We start from the raw sequence: 19796 nt of genomic DNA on the forward strand, positions 1-19796 counted from the left end.
CAATATTGTCCAGCTGGTCATTCTTCAGGCCTTTGCCAGTGATTTTTCAGTGAGAAGAAGTCTCCAGAGACAGAATAAAACAGGTCTTTTGGCTCAGGAACAGGCATTGAAGAAACAAATCTCTGTGGAATCATGAATATAATAAGGTGGTTAGGTGGGTCGAAACAATTCTCTTTTGATTATATATATGCATGAGAATTATATGGAGAAAATCTGAAGTCTAGGCTGTCTTTCTTTGGCTTCTTACCCCCACTAGCCACACATTTCTAATGGCCCCTCCAAATTGTCCAGCTGGTGTGGGCTCTGGGAACACTAATCTAACTTTTTATATTAGCCCAGGCAAAGTATAATTAGGAAGAAATGCTTCTGCCAAAAACATCACATGCCAATGTCAAAAAGAGATGATTTTTGTTATATCTACAATTTGCTTATTTGTATCAGGATTGATTCATAATTATATTGTGCAATTTGAGCATACTGCCAAAGATGGTAAAAAAATTTAACTGAAATTATTTGATTTGTTTTCTCTTTCTCCCTTTTCCAAATCTGCACAGATACACTTTCACTAAAAGGAAAAAAGCTGGATTTTTATGGAAAAAGTGACACATATGTAAGCCTGGCCAAGACCATTCCTGAACTGAGCCAATTCACAACATGTATTGATATGGTAGCCAAAAATGGCAAGCCAGGTTATTGGAAGGCCTTCTCCTATATTACTAACAACACTGTGCTGGGCAGAGAAGACTTACACCTTGGACTTGCAGGGGACCATCGGCATCTAATACTACACAACTTGGGCAAGACCTTTTATATCACTTACCGACTGGTTCCATTTAAATGGTATACAATATGCTTGATATGGGATGGGGTGAAGGGCAGATTAGATATTTTCCTGAATCAAAAAAGGTTAGTGATAATAATGGATGAGCCACGCAGCCTGACACCTAATGGGACCCTGGTCTTAGGGCACTTGCCCAAGAATGAAGATGGCCAGGTGAAAAAAGTGGCACCTCACTTTACTGGCAGCTTATACTACTTTCAACTCTGGGACCGCATCTTGGAAACTGAGGAGTTTATGAAGTGTTTAGATGGAAATATCATTAGTTGGGAAGAAGATATTTGGCTTCTCAACAAGATCATCCCAACTGTTGACAGGACACTGCGCTGCTGTGAGTAACTAATTCATTTTTCTCCTTAGCAAGGTTAGCATAAATGCTACGCCAGTGAATCCACTCTTCCATCAGTGTTCTGGCAAGAGCCTGAGATTGCCACAATTTTTCATTTACTTTTAATATACGGCAAATATTGTTTTCATTTACCTTTTATTTTGATATAATTTCGAATTTACACAAATATTGTAAGAATAACAACATATTTCATACTCTTAGATTCATCAATGGTTAACACTTCCTTATATATTTTATCATCCTCCATATCTTTTTATTTTTTATTTCTTTATTTTTTGGTACTAGGAATTGAACCCAGAGACACTTTACTACTAAGCTACACTAACAGTCCTTTTTCATTTTTTTTAAAAATTTTGAAACAGGGTCTTACTAATTTTCCCAGGCTGGCCTCAATCCTCCTGACTCAACTACCTGAGTTGCTGGCATTACAGGTGTGCACCACTGTGCCTGACCCATCCTCTGTATTTTAATCTTTCTCATTTCTCTTATCTTCCTCTTCCCCCTCCTCCTACACACATAAAACACACACACACACACACACACACACACATAAAACACACACACAGGCATCTAATTTATTTGTGAATCATTTGAGAGTAAGTTTCAGGCATGATTCCCTTTTATCACTAAATACCTCCGTGCATTTTCCCTAAGAATAAGGAATTATCTTACTTAAGCACACTGTATATTCAAAATTAGAAATTTAACATTGATACAATACTTATATCTAATTCACAGTTTATATTCAAATTTAGTGAATTCTTTTAATAACTTTCTTTATAGCTGTTTTTGATTGATCTAGGATCCAATTCAGGAGCATACATTGTATTTAGTTAGAATGTCTCTTTAGACTTCAATCTGGAAGAGACCCTCAGTCTTTCCTTGTTGTTATGGTTTGTATATGAATGGTCCCCCCAAAATTCTTGTGTTAATGCAGGGATGGATGAAATGATTGGATCATGAGAACTGTCACTTAATCAGTCCATTCTAATTTGAATGAAACAACTGGGTATTAACTGTAGGTAGGTGGAGAATGGCTGGAGGAGGTGGGTCACTGGGGGCATGACCTGGAAGGGTTCATTTTTTCTGTGACCCCTTCCCCCTCCTCTGTTATCTGGTTGCTATGAGGAGAGCAGCTTCCCTTCCTTCCCTATGCCCTTCTGCCATGATGTGCTCTCAAGTTAGTTGGAGTGCAATGGATTTAGCCCACCTTGAAGTGAACCTCTGAGTCAGTGAGTCAAAAGAAACTTCTCCTCTTAGTTGTTCTTGTCACGTATTTTGGTCACAGCAATGAAAAGCTGACTGACATACTTACTTGTCTTTCATGACTTAGACATTTCTAGCATACGGTCCAGTTATTTTGTGTAATTTCCCTTAATTTGGGTTTGTCTAATATTTCCTCATGGTTAACTTTATGCTTTGTATTTTGGCAAGAATACCACAGAAATTATGTTGTTCTTCTCAGTGCATTATTACATCAGTAGACACATGGTGCCAATTTGTCCCATTATTTGAGATGATAACTTTGATCACTTGATTCTGATCTCTGGCAAATTTTTCCATAGTAAATGTGTTTTCTTTTCTTTGTAATTATTAAGCAATTTCTGGGGGAGAAGTATGGGGGCTACATAAATACCCTATTCTTATCAAACTTTTATCCAGTAGTTTTATATCTATTGATGATTCTTGTCTGAATCACCAGTTACTATACTGGTGGCAAACTCCATTCTTTTTCTACACTTATTAATGGACATTCTAAAAGAATAGTTTTCTCTTCTTCCACATTTACCTGTCCATTCATTCATTTATGTGTTTATTTATATGAGCATGAACTCATGGCTTCTCATTTTATTCATTGGATTAAAATCTGTTACTATTGTTTATTTTGATACTCAAATTGGCCCAAATTTAGCAAGTGGGGGCTCTCCAATCTGGCTTTTGTGTCCCTTTGACATACCCCGTCATTCTTTGAGCATTTTCTTATTTTTTTTGACACAAGATACTCTAGGATCATCTTGTATTTTTTTCTCTTCAGCCCAAGAATCAGATGTTTTACCAAGGAGTGCTGGTTCTTTTAGCTGGGAATGGTATTCATAAACCAATTCACTTTTCTTGTGAATGTAATGATGATATTGAAGAACTATTTGGATAGAGTTCTTGTAAAAAATCCTCTCTTCTTGGAATTATGCATGCATGTTTCTCCTCTCTGCTTTAGAGAAGGAAATATAGGATTGATTTTCTCTGTAAAATCCCACTCTTCTCATTGCCAGTCTTCTCCACCATCATCAACAACAGTCCTGAAGCATGGATCACAGTCAGTGATAGTAGCATCAAAATAGAATTTTTCTCATTTCCCAAAACGTTCACTTATTCTTGGGGGCATTGTTTACTTATGAATTTGGGAGGAGAACAATTAGGGAGGGAGTAGGGGATAGATCCAAGCCTAAGAGGGCTCTCATAGACTGTTGGGATATACTTTCATCACTAGCCCATATGTTGTTTGAGTTAATGGTAGAGGCACATTGCAGGGGATTTCTATTTCTTTGAGATCAGACCGATGCAAAGAAAGAACAAAAGCTATTTCTTTGTGCTGCTAACTGAAGGCACTGTTTTTTCTCTTTTCTGAACTCTTGAAAATAAAGAACAGTCCTAGCTGGCTCTGATCATAAAACTGAGCTAGGAACTAGTAGGTTAACTCTGATCAGCTCAAGTAAAGCAGTTTAAAATAATTTTATGTTTGATCTAAGGAAACAAAAGTATGGCCCTAGCAAACTCACATGTTTTATAGTGGTATTTAAAAACTGAATCTGGTCACCTAATGACCTTTTATATTTGGCTGGTAAATAACTAAATCTAATTAATGCGTTAAAGTGCTATACAGCTCTTATTTATTTTGCTCTTTTGTACACTTTTTTTATTTTGCAATCCACTCTATTGGTTGGGTTGAGTCTTTATGTGCATAACACACAAATAATCCAACACAAGAAACACAAGAAAACACTACCTAAAATGACAAGTAAAAAAAAAAAAGGTAGAAAATATTCTCTCTACTTTTCAGATTTCAAGTGTTGATTCCATATCTTTATTCAAGAGTTCCTAACCTGAGGACCAGAATTGGTTGAAGGAGTTGGCAAAGCCCTTGAAATCATATGCAATATCCTAAAAATGCAAGGTGGATCTTTTTCAGGGAGAGTCAACATGTTTTATCTCATCCTAACAATATAATTGCTGCCTTTGACTAAGTTCTTATCATGTGCCAGGCATTTTACAGATGAAGAGAGAGGCTCAGAGAGGTTAAGTGTATTGCCTAAGGTCACCAATGAAATAAACAGTGGAGTTGGCATTTAAACAAAGATGTGTCTAGTTGTAAAGTCCATGTTCTCTTCACCCCTATATCATGCAGGACTCTCTCAAGGGATTCTATGGCCCCCAAAAGGTGGTGAACCACTGGCTTAGAAGCTTCCATTGATAGAAATTTCTGGCACTGATAACCCACCTGGGGGGATCAAGTTATTAGCTGGAGTTACTGTTGGCCTCACCACTGAAGGAACTATATAACACCACAGAATCTCTTTTACTTTTGTCTTGGCTATATCACATGTAGAGAAAGGGTGGCAATGTATGAATAAATATGAGTAATGTCTGGGTTTAACTTTGCCTAACAAATTGGTATTTATGGTCCATAGAAGGATTGTGACCTTTAAAAATCAATTTTAATGAGCAGATTGCTAGGTTACAATTCTCCATAAATGTATTTACACATAAATTATATATATTTATATATTCATGAACAAAAGGCTTTTGGGGAAAATTGCTGGAAAACATCAACCCTACCTGGGTTTATTAAATAAGTATCCACTATAGTTGGAGATGTCTGAGGAATATTTAAACATCATAGTGATAAATAATTACAGTAAAGGTGCCATTCATTAGAAATTTATTTTGGGGGATATTTGTACCTTCTTTTCCTTATTTTAAAAAATTATAAATAGAATATATATGGATGTGAATAAAATAGATTTAAACAATATGAAATATATGAAGTATAAAGTAAAACCTACTCTTCATCCTCTACATAGAAATGTCTATTTTTCTTATGGGTTTATAAAGTGAGTGTTTATGGGCACATATATATGCATGAATGCATGTAGTTTAAAAACAAAGATAAAACATAAATACATGTTAGTAAAAAACTTAATTTATTTTAATGAAATTATCATGGACACACAAGTACATTTAAATCTATTTTAGGGTTATTTATATTTCATTGTGTAGATGTAACATAATCCACTTAACCTTCCATTAATGCATATTGAAATTGTTTTAGTTTTTTTTTGCAGTTACAAATAATGCTACAGTAAGTTCCTCATACATACATACATCTTGTTATACTTGCAATTTCATAGGCCAAATTCCTAAAAGTAGAATTTCTCAGAAAAAGTACATAAGCTTTTACAATTTAAATTGACTTATAATTTTCACTAGTTATTCCACTAATTCAACTATTCATTAAAATTAGTCTCTTAAAGTAAAATTAACACATACAGTTAAAAAACTAAAATTACACAAAGATATAAATCCAAACTAAAAGTCTCTTTTCACTTTTTTTAAAGAGTGTGTGTGTGTGTGTGTGTGTGTGTGTGTGTGTGTGTGAGAGAGAGAGAGAGAGAGAGAGAGAGAGAGAGAGTGAGTTTGTATGTGGTGCTGAGGATCGAACCCAGGCAGCACGCATGCCAGGCGAGTGCGCTACCACTTGAGCCACATCCTCAGCCCCAAGTCTCTTTTCACTTTAATCTCCCACCGCAGGTATCTATCTCACCACAGAAAAAAATTAAGAATTTTTTAGGTAGCCAGGTATGACTTGGGAAGCTGAGGAAGGAGGATCACAAATTCAAGGTCAGCCTCAGTGACTTATTGAGACACTGTCTCAAAAGGAAACATTAAAAGTTCTGATTATGTGGCTCAGTGGATAAGTGTCCCTGGGTTCAATCCCTGGTACAAAAAAAAATTTCTTAGGTATACTTGCAGAAAAAATGCAAACCTCAGGTTTACATGTACGCATTATATATTTTTCTTTTTTATCACGGCTGGGATCATCATTATATGCATAGCCATCTGCATCTATTTTTTTAAAAAAATTAATAATATATTTTGGAGATATTTCCATGTCATATAATATAGAGCTATCTGATTATTTCTAGGGGTGGGCTGCTGAATAGTATGATAGAATAAGAATATGCTATAATTTATTCAACAAGCTCTATTTTAAGGACTTTGAATTTATTTCCAATTTTTAGCTATGAGAAAAGTGTAGAAGATTTTTTAAAGTAAAGTGTGGTGACAGATATGTCTTGGAAGAACCATTAAGACCTGATCATAAACTGAAGATCCTCTTTAGGTATGGTGAACATAATTTCCTAATTTCAACTTGGAAACATGATCCAACAGAGAATTTGTTCTGACCCAGGAATGTATGAAGATGAAGAGTCTCACAAAGGCATGCAGATTAAATTACTCTGAGTTATACATTTGAGGAATCCTTTCTATTGAAAAGAATGAATTCACATGAATTAAGTCCATCCTGGGAAATCTACACTGTATTAAAACATAGTGTTCCTCTATCTGTTGGGTCATTGATTTGCTAAGGATTATTAATTGACCTGATGCTCCAACTGCTTTGAATTATGTTATGAACCAACCATTAAAATATGTAGAGGTGGATTGCATAGTTTATGTATTTTCTAAAGGCCTTTGTTGTCCTACTATTAATCCTTCTATCCAATTATCAGCTCTCTTATGAAGGATTCCACAGTGATGGACTCTATAGCTAAAAGGCAATTTGGTCTTGCCCTTGTACATCAATTCTCTGTGCTCCCCTCGTTTTTCATCACGAAAGATAAGCATGAGCTGTTTGTACTTTCTTCAAAGCTTTCTTATTTGTATTCTCCTGCACAGACTGACATTCTCCTATAGATTCATACATGGAGACTCTAACCTGTCTCTCTATCACAAGATTCATTTTTCATGTCCTTGCTTAAAAACTGAACACAGACACCATTTTGAAAAAAATATCTCCCTTATCATCTTAAAGATGCTCATTTCATATTTTTAGTACCCCACTGGTAAATCTGTTTGTGGCACTTTCTGAGCCACCATTATCTCCCACAAATCTAATCAACACATTGAATTATATTTATAGAGGTCGTGATTGAAAGAAAAACCAGATGCGATATGTGGGCTAGAACAACACACAGATTTAATATGATGTGATATACCCAAATCACAACCAGAATTTGGTACCTTAGCAAATGTTCTACTTAATATTCTGTTGGCAGGTACATCTGCCTCAAAATGCCTCATAAATATTCAACTACTCTATACCTCTGTTCTCTAACTCCCAATGATTACAATAATACAATTTTGTCTAGAGTGAAAGAGCAAATGGCAATTAAGCTCACAGGCCCCTGTGAATCAGCATGGATTATCACCACTTTAATATACACAGACAGCAAAGCTCATGTAAATAATTTGTGGAAGTGATCACTTGTTCACAACAGGACTAGAATGAGTGCAGTTTCTGGGCTATATGGTAATTGCATGATTCATTTTTACAAGAAACTGCTGGACCAGTTTCTAAAATGAATGGCCCAGATGTCTTTCAATAGGTGAATGGGTAAGAAACAGCAACAAAAACTGCAATGCATTCTTGAACAATTCTTATACCACTAAAATTCCTCATGTTGTCCTTTTATAATGATACTTACCTCTTTCCCATCATTCCTTCCCACCCACCCTTTATTACCCCAAACTCTAATTCTTGACAATCACTAATTTGTCCTCTATTTCTAAAATTTTGTCATTTCAAGAATATTATATAAATGGAATCACATAGTATGTGACCTTTTAAGGTTGACTTTTCAGCATCATTCTCTGGAGAGTCATCAGGTAGTTATGCATAACAATAATTTGTTCTTTTTATTGCTGAATAATATTCCATAGGGTGGATACATTGAAGTTTTTGTTACTATTTCTTACCCATTCACCCACTGAAAGACATCTGGGCTAATTCTAATTTTTATTGCAAAAAATCATTATGAACATTTATGTACAGGCTTTTGTATAAGCAAAAATTTTCATTTCTTTGGAATAAATGCTTATAGTGAAGTTTCTGGACTATATGGTAATTGCATGATTCATTTTATGAGAAACTGCTGAACTATTTTCTAAAATGCCTTTGACATTTTACATTTCCACCAGCAATGTAGGAATGATCTATTTTCTCTGCATCCTTGCCAGCATTTTGTGTTATGTATTTTTTTAATTTTAATCATTCTTGTAAATGTGTAGTAATATCTCATAGTAGTTTTAATTTGCATTGCCCTGATATGAGTTTGAACATCTTTTCCTGTGCTTACTTGTCTTCTTTATTTCTCCATTGGTGAAAAGCCTGTTCCTGTCTTTTGCCTTTTTTAAAGAATTGGGTTGTTTGTTTTACTTTTGAGATTTGAAAATTCTTTACATATTCTAGTCCTTTGTTAGTTATCTGTTTTGCAAATATTTTCTCCTACTCTATAGATTTTTAAAAATCTTTCCACATGGGGTTTCTCAGAGAAGAGCTTTTCATTTTGAGAAAGTTTAACTTATCAATTTACATTTTATGTATCATAGTTTTGGTGTCAAGTCTAAGAACTCTTTACTTAGCACTAGATTCCAAAGATTCTCTCCTGTTCTTTTTTTTCTAAAAATGTAATAGATTTGTATTTACATTTAAGTCTGTGATCCCTTCTGAGTTAATTTTTGCTTAGGGTGTGAAGATTAGGTTGAGGTTCATAATTTTTGTGTCTGTGGATGTCAATTGCTCCAGTACTGTTCATTGAAAATGTTATCCTTTTTTGGAATTGAGTTTGTACATTTTTTGTTTCTCTTTTTTTGGAGGGGGGGCGGGGATACCAGGGATTCAACTCAGGGGCACTCAACCACTGAACCACATCCCCGGCCCTATTTTGCATTTTATTTAGAGACAGGGTCTCACTGAGTTGCTGAGGTTGGCTTTGAACTCATGATTCTCCTGCCTCAGCCTCCAAAACCAGTGGTATTACAGGCATGCACCACCATGCCCAGATGTAGGTTTTTCAAAAACCAGTTGAGCATATTTATATGGGTATATTTCTGAGGCTTCTATTTGTTTAATTCATCTTGTGTCTATCCTTCTGCCAATACTATACTGTCTTGTTATAGCTATATATTATGACTTAATATTATTGAGTCCAGTGATTCCTCTCACCTTACCCTTCTTTTTTAAAAGTTGGTTTATTATTATTCTAAGGCTTATGCATTTCTTTAAATTTCTGTAAATTTTCAGACTGTACCTGCATAAAACCTGGTTGGAATTTTAATGGGAATTGCATTATATCTGTATATCATTTTGGGGAAAACTGGCGTCTTTACTAAGTTAAAATTCCCAAACTATGTACATGGTATGCCTTTTCATTTTTAAAATAGTTTTATTTGGTTTCTTTCGTTAGCATTTTGTGATTTTTGACATATACATATTTTGTTAATCACTGGAGTTATTGTAACTAGCTTCTTGGTTTCTACCTGTTCTTTTTTTACGATGCAGAAATGTAATTGATTTTTGACTGTTAATTTTGTAATCTGTAACCTTACTAAACTCAATTATAGTTTATTATGGGAGATTCTTTTTTTCCATGGCGATTCTTTGGGATTTTCTGTGCAAATAAACCATATAATCCGCAATGCCTTTTTTTCCTTGCTTCATTGGAGAGACTCTAACTTCTGCTATGACACTGAGTAAAAGTAGCGAATGGATATCCTTGCCTTGTTCCTAATCTTCGTGGGAAAGCATTTCTTCTTTCACCACTGTAGTTGATGTTTGCTTTGTGTTCCTTGATGATCCATATTACCAAGCGTCTATAAATTCCACTATTTTTTTAAGTTGTAGTTGGATACAATACCTTTATTTTATTTTGAACTTCTCTTCCTGTGCTTACTTGCCATCTTTAGATCTCTATTGGTGAAAAGTTTATTCCTGTAAATGTGGGAGTTGGTGGAATTCCTTTTATACATCAAGTAATATAAGCATATGATTTTTCTTCTTTAGCTCATTGAAATAATGGGTCATGCTGATTTTTTGTTTTTCTGATGTTGAACCAGCCTTCTATATCCGGAATAAGATCAACTTAGTCATGATGTATAATCCTCTGTATATATTGCTGCTTTCAACTTATATTAATATTTTGTTGAGGATTTTTGCTTTAAGTTTAGAAGACATCTTAGTCTATGAATTTTTTTGCCATACTATCTGTGATTTCAGTATTAGGATAGCATTGGCTTCATAAAATACATTTGAAAGCTTTAATTTCTCTTCTCTTTCTGGAAGAGATTGTATAAGATCAATTTGATAGTAAACTCCAATGAAATCATCTGAGCCTGGATATTTCTTTTTCTAGAGCTTTTTAATTACTAGTTCAATATCTTTAATGGTTGTGTTGTTATTGCCTTATTATCTTTTTAATGGCTACAGAATGTGTAGTAATATTCTATTTCATTCCTGATATTGGTGTTTTGTAACTTTTCTCTTTTTCACCTTTATTAGTCTCACTGGAGATTTTTCAGTTTTATTGACTTTGAAAGAATCAACTTTACTCCTTTAATTTTTCTTTTGTTCTTTTTTTCTTAGCTATTTTCAACTTCATTGAGTTCCTTTGTGGGTTTATTATATCTTTTCTTCTGCCCACTTTGGATTTATCTTCCTCTGTTTTTTTCTAGGTACTTGAAGTGGAAGCTGAGATCATCATTTTGAGACTTTTTTCTGTTGCCTACCTTTGGTGCTATAAATTTCCTTCACAGTACTGCTTTAGTTGTGTCTCACAAAATTTGTTATATTGTATTTTACTTTTATTTAATTCAATTAAAAATTTCTTAACAATGTCTTCTTCAAATTGAGGATTATGTAGAATTGTGTTAAAAATTTTCCTATGGTCTTTCTTTTTTAATTTATTTTTTATTTATATATGACAGCAGAATGCATTACAATTCTTATTACACATATAAAGCACAAATTTTCATATCTCTGGTTGTAAATATAGTATATTCACACCAATTCGTGTCTTCATATGTGTACTTTTGATAATAATGATCAAAACATTCACCATCATTTCTAACCCCATGCCCCCTCCCTTGCCCTCCAACCCCTCTCCCCTATCTAGAGTTCGTCTATTTCTCCCATGCTCACCCACATCTCACTATGAATCAGTCTCCTCATATCAGAGAAAATATTCGGCATTTGGTTGTTTGGGATTGGCTGACTTCACTTAGCATTATCTTCTCTAACTTCATCCATTTACCTGCAACTGCCATGATTTTATTCTCTTTCATTGCTGAGTAATATTCCATTGTGTATATATGCCACTTCTTTCCCCATTCATCTATTGAAGGGCATCTAGGTTGATTCTGCAGTTTAGTTATTGTTAATTGGGCTGCCAAAAAACCAAATAACCCAATCAATAAATGGGCCAAGGATCTGAAAAGACAGTTCTCAGAAGATGGTATACAATCAATCAACAAATATATGAAAAAATGTTCAACATCTTTAGTAATTAGAGAAATGCAAACCAAAACTACTCTAAGATTTTATCTCATACCAGTCAGAATGTTAGAATGGCAGCTATCAAGAATACAAACAACAATAAGTGTTGGCAAGGATGTGAGGGAAAAAGATATACTCATACATTGCTGGTGGAACTGCGAATTGGTGCAGCCAATCTGGAAAGCAGTATGGAGATTCCTTGGAAAACTGGGAATAGAACCACCATTTCACCCAGGTATCCCACTCCTTGGTGTATACCCAAAGGACTTAAAAACAGCATACTACAGGGACACAGCCACATCAATATTTATAGCAGCACAATTCCTATGGTCTTTCTAAAATTAATTTGTAGTTCAATTCCATAATGATCAGAGAAACAATCTTATGAATTAATTTTTTAAAAATCTGTTTTATGGCTCAGTGTATAGTATGTGTTGAATAATATTCCATGGGTGCTTCAGAAAATGTGTATTGTGCCACTGTTTGTTGGAGTGTTCTAAATGCTAGCTAAATTTCATTGATTGTTTTTTAGGCCTTCTATATACCTGCTGATTTTCTGTTTTGTAGTTTTATCAGTTGCTGATAGAGGGTTATTGAAGTCTGCAACTATAATAATGGTTCTATCTACTTCTCCTTTTGATTTATACATTTTGCTCTGCTATTTGAGTGTGTGTGTATACATGTAATATCACTGTCTTCCTGATGAATCAAGCCTTCTATCATTGTAAAAGTACTGATGACTCAAGCAATTTTCTTTGTTCTGTACTCTATTAAATATTAATACAGTCACTTTTGTTTATCTTAAACTGAATGTTGGCATATGTAAATTTTCCCATCCTTTATGCTTTCAATCTACCTATATCTATAACTGAAGTGCTTTTTTTGGTAAAAAAACAATTTGTGGATTACTTGAATATATGTTAGGATTTCATCTTGATTTATTTTATTTTTTTAATATTTTATTTACATTTTTTAGTTTTCAGCAAACACAACATCTTTGTTTGTATGTGGTGCTGAGGATTGAACCCGGGCTGCACCCATGCCAGGGGAGTGCGCTACCGCTTGAGCCACATCCCCAGCCCCAATTTGTTTTATTTTTAATGTTTTAGTTTATCTCTGTTTATTCTTCTTATGGTTGCTCTTGGTATTTCAATATAAAAATGTGACATTACAAGTCTAATGGTATTAACATTTTACTACTTTGAGTGAAGTATGGAAACCTTGCTTCCAATTTGGTTCCTTACCTTTGTTATTTAAATTTTACTGTATTGAGTAACAGATAGTGCTACAAATTTTTCTCTTAATCATCAAATATGATTTATAAATCTCATGAAGGAAATGATAGTCTATTGTGTGTACCCATATTTATGTTGATTGCTCCTTCTTTCTTCCTGATTCTCCAAGATTCCTTTTTACAAATAATTTCCTCCAGTTCCATCCATTTACTGGCAAATGCTAAAATTAAGGCTGAATAGTATTCAATTGTGTATATATACCACATTTTCTTTATCCATTCACCTACTAAAGGGCATTTAGGTTGTTTCTACAGTTTAGCTATTGTGAATTGAACTGCTATAAATGCTGATGTGGCTGTGTTACTGTAGTATACTGATTTTAAGTCCTTTAGGTAGAAACCAAGGAGTTGGATTTCTAGGTTACAACCAGCAAGATTCTACATCAGATACAACCAGAAGAATGAGAAGTTATACTATATTTATGTATGATGTGTCAAAATGCATTCTGCAGTCATGCATAACTAATTAGGACGAATAAAATAATAATAATAATTTCCTTTCTTTTTGAAGTACTCCCTTTAGTAAACCTGATAAGGGTAGGCATGCTAGTGAGCAATTATTTTAGTTTTCTTTAATCTGAAAATGTTCTTATTTCCATTTTTTACTTAAGGATAGCTTTGCTGGATATAGAAAACACAGCTACCAGTTCTTTTCTGTCAGCATTTGAAAAATATTGTGCTACTTCCTATGGCCTATTTCGTTCCAGATGAGAAATCTGCTGTCATTTGAATTGTTGCTCCCTTGTATATGCCATTACTCTTTGTATACTTTCAAGATTTGTTCTTTGTCTTTCAGCTTTCAAAAGTTTAATTATGATGTAATACATGGATTTATTTGGGTTTATATTGTTGGAAGATCATTCAGCTTCCTGAATATGTAGGTTTGTGACTTTTGTTGTTTTCAGGATGCTTTAAATCTTAATTTCTTTTAATACCTGTTTAGTCCCATTGCTTTTCTCCTCTTTTAGAAATTCAATAAGAATGTTGATATTTTGTTATTGTCTCACATGTCCTTAGGGATCTGTTTACTTTTTTAGTCTATTTTCTGTTGTTTCAGTTGGGTGAATTCTATTGTTCTCTTTTCAAATTTATTAACTCTACTGTCATCTCCAATCTGCTATTGAGCCCATCCATGAAATTTTAAAACTATCTGTTATTATATTTTTCAGTTCTATATTTCCATTTGGTTCTTTATAACTTATATTTCTATTCTGAGCTATTTTTTTCATTTCACGAGAATTTATATTTGCTTGTACAGTTACTTTTATGCTGGTTGCTTTAAAATTCTTGTCAAATAATTCCAATATCTGATTCATCTTGGTGTACCATGAGTCAACTATCATTTTTCATTCAAATTGTAATTTTCTTGTACTTTAATATCATTTCCCTTGTGTCTCTGGGCAGGAAAGAAGAATCTTGGGCCAGACACTTAGTGCTAGTGGGTTCCTTTTGCTATTCTTCTTGGCTTCTTTGGTATCTCTGGATGAGGGAGAAGAGTCTTAGAGTTGGGCATGGTGGCATATACCTGTAATCCCAGAAACTTGGGAGGCTTAGAGGATCACGAGTTCAAAGCAAGCCTCAGCAACTTAGTGAATCCCCATGAAACTTAGTGAGATTCTGTCTCAAAATAAAAAAAATAAAAAGGACTAGGGATGTAGCTCAATAGTTAATCCCCCTGGGTTCAATCCTGAGGTAGAAAAAAATTAATCTCAGACTGCAGGTTCAAAGAGGCTGGTTCGTTTTCTCCTCTTACGCCTACTTGACTTAATGTTTTTGAGTTGCTGAGGAGACTTTTGAGAAAAAAGGAGCAAATAGTCTTTTTAAATATACCTTTTATTTCATTGATTTATTTTTATGTAGTACTGAGAATAGAACCCAGTGCCTCGCACATGCTAGGCAAGCATTCTACCACTGAGCCCCATCGCCAGCCTGCAAATAGTCTTTCCAGACCCGGTTCTGTCCAGCCAGTGTGTTTTTGTAGGCAGAGTTTATTTAGGTCTGCAGGGATGGAAAGGGCTTTGGTTGGCTGCTCATTGTTACCAAGGATTCCAATCAGTTCCCATTGCTAGTGGTGTCATGTTGTTAGAGGGACTCCTTTGTTCTAGAAGTGGATGAGCCTACTTGGACTATGTTCTGTTGCTCTGTTGGAGATTGGGAAATGCAAAGCCTGAGTTGCCTTTTTATAATGGGTTGGGGTAGGCAGGATGTCCACCACTAAATCATTCCTCTATTCTGTGGTTCCAAATCAGTTTGCTTTCATTAGAGTATCATTCATAACTCTTTGATTATCTCTTGTACCATGTCCAGTATTTATAGTTATTCCAAAGAAGTTTATATTCACTATCAAGCCTACATTACACACTAATTATACTGAATATGTTTGCTAAGCCATTGTAATGAATTGCTAGACTTAGGTTTTAAACATTCTTTAGTTCTAGGTTTTAAACATTCTTTAGTTCCTATGGGTCTTGATTCTAAAGAGCTACTGATGTTTGATTGGATTGTCTTTATCTGGGATATGAATGATTCTTTAAAGCAGTTACTCTTCCAAGGAATGGTGCTAGTTTGGGATCAATATTGGTTTTCAATGTCTGGGATAGCATGTTTGCCTTAATGTTTCAGTTTGACAATGTGATATTCTGTTCTAAAGTTTATGTCTTAGAAGATATTTTAGATGATTGTTGTATTTTGTACTGTTCAGCATTTGAAGAATTTGGCTTTTAGTATTGAAGTTTGTTTCTTCTTGATTATATCAGTAGAGCCTTTTTGCTTCTTTCTCTTTGGTGGTTCCATGTAAATTGAGGGCATGCATTTATGGGTGCTAAATAATTGAGGCATTGCCATACTGTCTTATTGCTTCTCTAAATATTTTATCTATGAAAATCTTTTCTTCTCAACATTAAACCTCTCTGGGCCTCATATTTAAATGAAAAGATTGAAAATAATTCCTAAGACTTGGATCTAAAATTCTGTGATTTTCATGAATGAAGATATAAATTTTTATTAGTAATTACTTTAGAGAAAAAATTTGATACAGCAGGCCCTTTGGGATGTAGGGGTGGGGGTACCTTGCATCTGAAAGATTAAATGGAATTTTTTTTCTGAAAAATAGAAATCCAGGCTTCAGTTTAGAATGGAGTAATGTAAGAAATATTTTCTTTTAAAAATATTTTTAAAATTTTTTAAAAATATTATTTTTGGTTATACATGACAGAATGTGTTTTGACATATCATACATACATAGAGTATAATTTCCCATTCTTGTGGTTGTACAATATGTGCAGTTTCACTGGTTGTGTATTAATATATGAACATTGGAAAGTTATGTATAATTGATTCTACTGTCTTTCCCAGTCTATTCTCCCTCCCTTCTCCCCACTCCCCCTGTCTAATCCATAAACCTCCACTTATCCCTCTCCCTTCCCAATGCCTATTATGAATTAGCATCCTCATATAAGAGAGAACATTCAGCCTTTGTTTTTGTGGCACTGGCTTATTTCATTTAGCATGATAGTCTTCAGATTCATCCATTTACTGGTAAATGCCATGATTTTATTCTTCTTTATGGCTGTGTAATATCCCATTGTGTATATGTACCACATTTTCTTTATCCATTCATCTGTTGAAAGGCACATAGGTTGGTTCAATAGCTTAGCTATTGTGAATTGAACTGCTATAAACATTGATGTGGTCGCATCTCTATAGTATGCTGATTTTAAGTCTTTTGGATATATGCCAAGAAGTGGGATAACTGAGTCTAATGGTGGTTCCATTCCAAGTTTTCTGAGGAATCTCCATACTGCTTTCCAGAGTGGTTGCACCAATTTGCAGTCCCACCAGCAGTGTATGTGTGAACCTTTTCCCCAACATCCTTGCCAACATTAATTGTTATTTGCATTCTTGATAATTGCCATTCTGACTGGAGAGACAGTAATTTGTATTTCTGTAATTGCTAGTGATGTTGAACATTTTTTCATGTATTTGTTGATCATTGTTATTTCTTCTGTGAAGTGTCTCTTCAGTTTCTTTGCCAATTTATTGAATATTGGTGGGGTTTTTTTGGTATTTTGTTTTTTGAGTTCTTTATATAACCTGGAGATTAATGCTCTATCTGAGGTGCAGATGGCAAAGATTTTTTTTCCCATTTTGTGGGCTCTCTAGAATAAGTATTTTTAAAGAGATCTCTGGTACTTAAAATGCTACCTTGCTCAACTAATTTGTTTATATTTTTGTAAATCTTTTTTTTAATTTTTATTGGTTGTTCAAAACATTACATAGTTCTTGATATATCATATTTCACACTTTGATTTAAGTGGGTTATGAACTCCCATTTTTACCCCGTATACAGATTGCTGAGTCACATCAGTTACACTTCCACTGATTTACATATTGCCATACTAGTGTCTGTTGTATTCTGCTGCCTTTCCTATCCTCTACTATCCCCCCTCCCCTCCCCTCCCCTCCACTCTTCTCTCTCTACCCCCTCTACTGTAATGCATTTCTCCCCCTTGTATTATTTTTCCCTTTCCCCTCACTTCCTCTTGTATATAATTTTGTATAACCCTGAGGGTCTCCTTCCATTTCCAAGCAATTTCCCTTCTCTCTCCCTGTCCCTCCCACCTCTCATCCCTGTTTAATATTAGTCATTTTCTCATGCTCTTCTTCCCTACTCTGTTCTTAGTTACTCTCCTTATATCAAAGAGGACATTTGGCATTTGTTTTTTAGGGATTGGCTAGCTTCACTTAGCATAATCTGCTCTAATGCCATCCATTTCCCTCCAAATTCTATAATTTTGTCATTTTTTAATGCAGAGTAATACTCCATTGTGTATAAATGCCACATTTTTTTATCCATTCGTCTATTGAAGGGCATCTAGGTTGCTTCCACAGTCTTGCTATTGTGAATTGTACTGCTATGAACATCGATGTAGCAGTGTCCCTGTAGCATGCTCTTTTTAGGGAATAGACCCAGAAGGGGAATAGCTGGATCAAATGGTGGTTCCATTCCCAGCTTTCCAAGAAATCTCCATACTGCTTTCCAAATTGGTTGCACCAATTTGCAGTCCCACCAACAATGTACAAGTGTACCCTTTTCCCCACATCCTCGTCAGCACTTGTTGTTGTTTGACTTCTTAATGGCTGCCAATCTTATTTTTGTAAATCTTATGTTTCTTTTTGAAAGGCTTGCTGGAAATGTTAATAATAATTGTCACATCTATGGCTCAGCCCTTTTTGATAAAAATACCATGTTTAACGCCCATCTCCTGTTTTCCAAAAGAGTTTCCCATTACTTGTTATGGATTAAACTAACAGTGCTCTTTGAGTAGTGCATCAAAGGAGGTAATTTAGGATTTTGTGATATTTAGTGTTTTGTTGTTATCCTAAAAAGTGAATGCAGCTCGATTACTAATCAGTTGTCAAGGACTGGGGATTGTGAAATCTTCTATCAAAATCACAGAGAGTGATTCAGGCTCTGGGATTCCACATTGCTTCTATGTGATAGAAATGACACTTTACCAACTTTCCAAAGCCAATTGGCTGTGATAAACCCATTTGCAAAAATGAAAACTAAGCCAGCCATGGTGGCCCATGCCTGTAATCTCTGGCTTGAGAGGTTGAAGGAGGAAGATTGTCAGTTCAAAGCCAGCCTCAGCAATTTAGTGAGGCCCTAAACACACACACACACACACACACACACACACACACACACACACACACACAAAGGCTCATGGTTAAGTCTCCTGAGTTTAATCTGGGGTACCTAAAAAATTAAAAAAGAAAACTAAGACCCTGGCTTTTCTTTTCTTTTACTTGTAGTTATGGACAACTTAAAGGCAGAAAACCTGAAGTAAATATTGTACTGTTGAAATATAATGATTTCTTTATAAGACCTAACAGAATGTGAATCTCTGATAATTGAAATGATTTTGTAAAATTAAGCTCAAAATTATTTATATAACTTGACTTTTCCCCTTATACATGTATATACTTTTATCAAGTTATCTATACAGTTATTGCAGGATTCATTTTACTTGCTAATAACCACAAAATCCTAAAGAACATCCTACACATACACCTCAGAATTTCTGGATATGCAAATTAAAAGTAATTTTAATGCTCAAGACATTGAGATAAGTTAGTAGATTTTCTACCACCATGATTATTCTCACATCGTAGGTAACATGATTCTCAGGTAAATTTAAAGTACTAGTTTCCCTAAGGTAAATATGCAGGATTTCATTTTAGGTGATTTAAATTGGAGAAAGTTTACGTCAGTCTTGAATTTTACTATGCACCATTATCACTTAGATCCAAATTCCACTTATCCAAGCCTAAACTGGGTGTGTGTTTTTTGTTGTTGTTGCTCTGAGTGAGGCTTCTGTCTCAATTTTTCAATTTTTGTGAATTTTACCAGTATTGTCTGAATTTCCAAAAATCAAAATTTGAATTCTCAGAGGTTTCTCTGTTCTTATCTCTTAAACTTCTTACTATATTCCATTAATTCCTCCTTTCTAATTGTGATAGGATTGGGGTCTTCACATTGTTTTCACTTCATTCCCTGCCTTCTTCATTTCCAATTATTCAGTTAGTCTAAAAATTGGAATTGAGGATACAATGGTAAGTAGTGAAAGAAGAGATCCTTGCCCATATGGCATAGGAAGGAAGACAGATATTAATATGCACATACAAACACCTGTAAAACTGC

General features: G+C 34.6%; 1 protein-coding gene across 1 annotated transcript in view; it reads left to right on the top strand.

Moving 5' to 3' along the window:
- ADGRG4 (adhesion G protein-coupled receptor G4) overlaps positions 1-19796 on the top strand; it is a gene marked incomplete at both ends in the record, with an annotated part of 110425 nt that overhangs the window by 13507 nt on the left and 77122 nt on the right. Inside the window, one exon of the mRNA XM_081277756.1 lies at positions 555-1169. Within this exon, the coding sequence (XP_081133882.1) occupies positions 555-1169 (615 nt within the window). The remainder of the gene's footprint in view (positions 1-554; positions 1170-19796) is intronic.

The sequence above is a fragment of the Spermophilus citellus genome (genome assembly GCF_964194105.1).
Source record: "Spermophilus citellus genome assembly, chromosome: X".
Classification (NCBI taxonomy): Eukaryota; Metazoa; Chordata; class Mammalia; order Rodentia; family Sciuridae; genus Spermophilus; species Spermophilus citellus.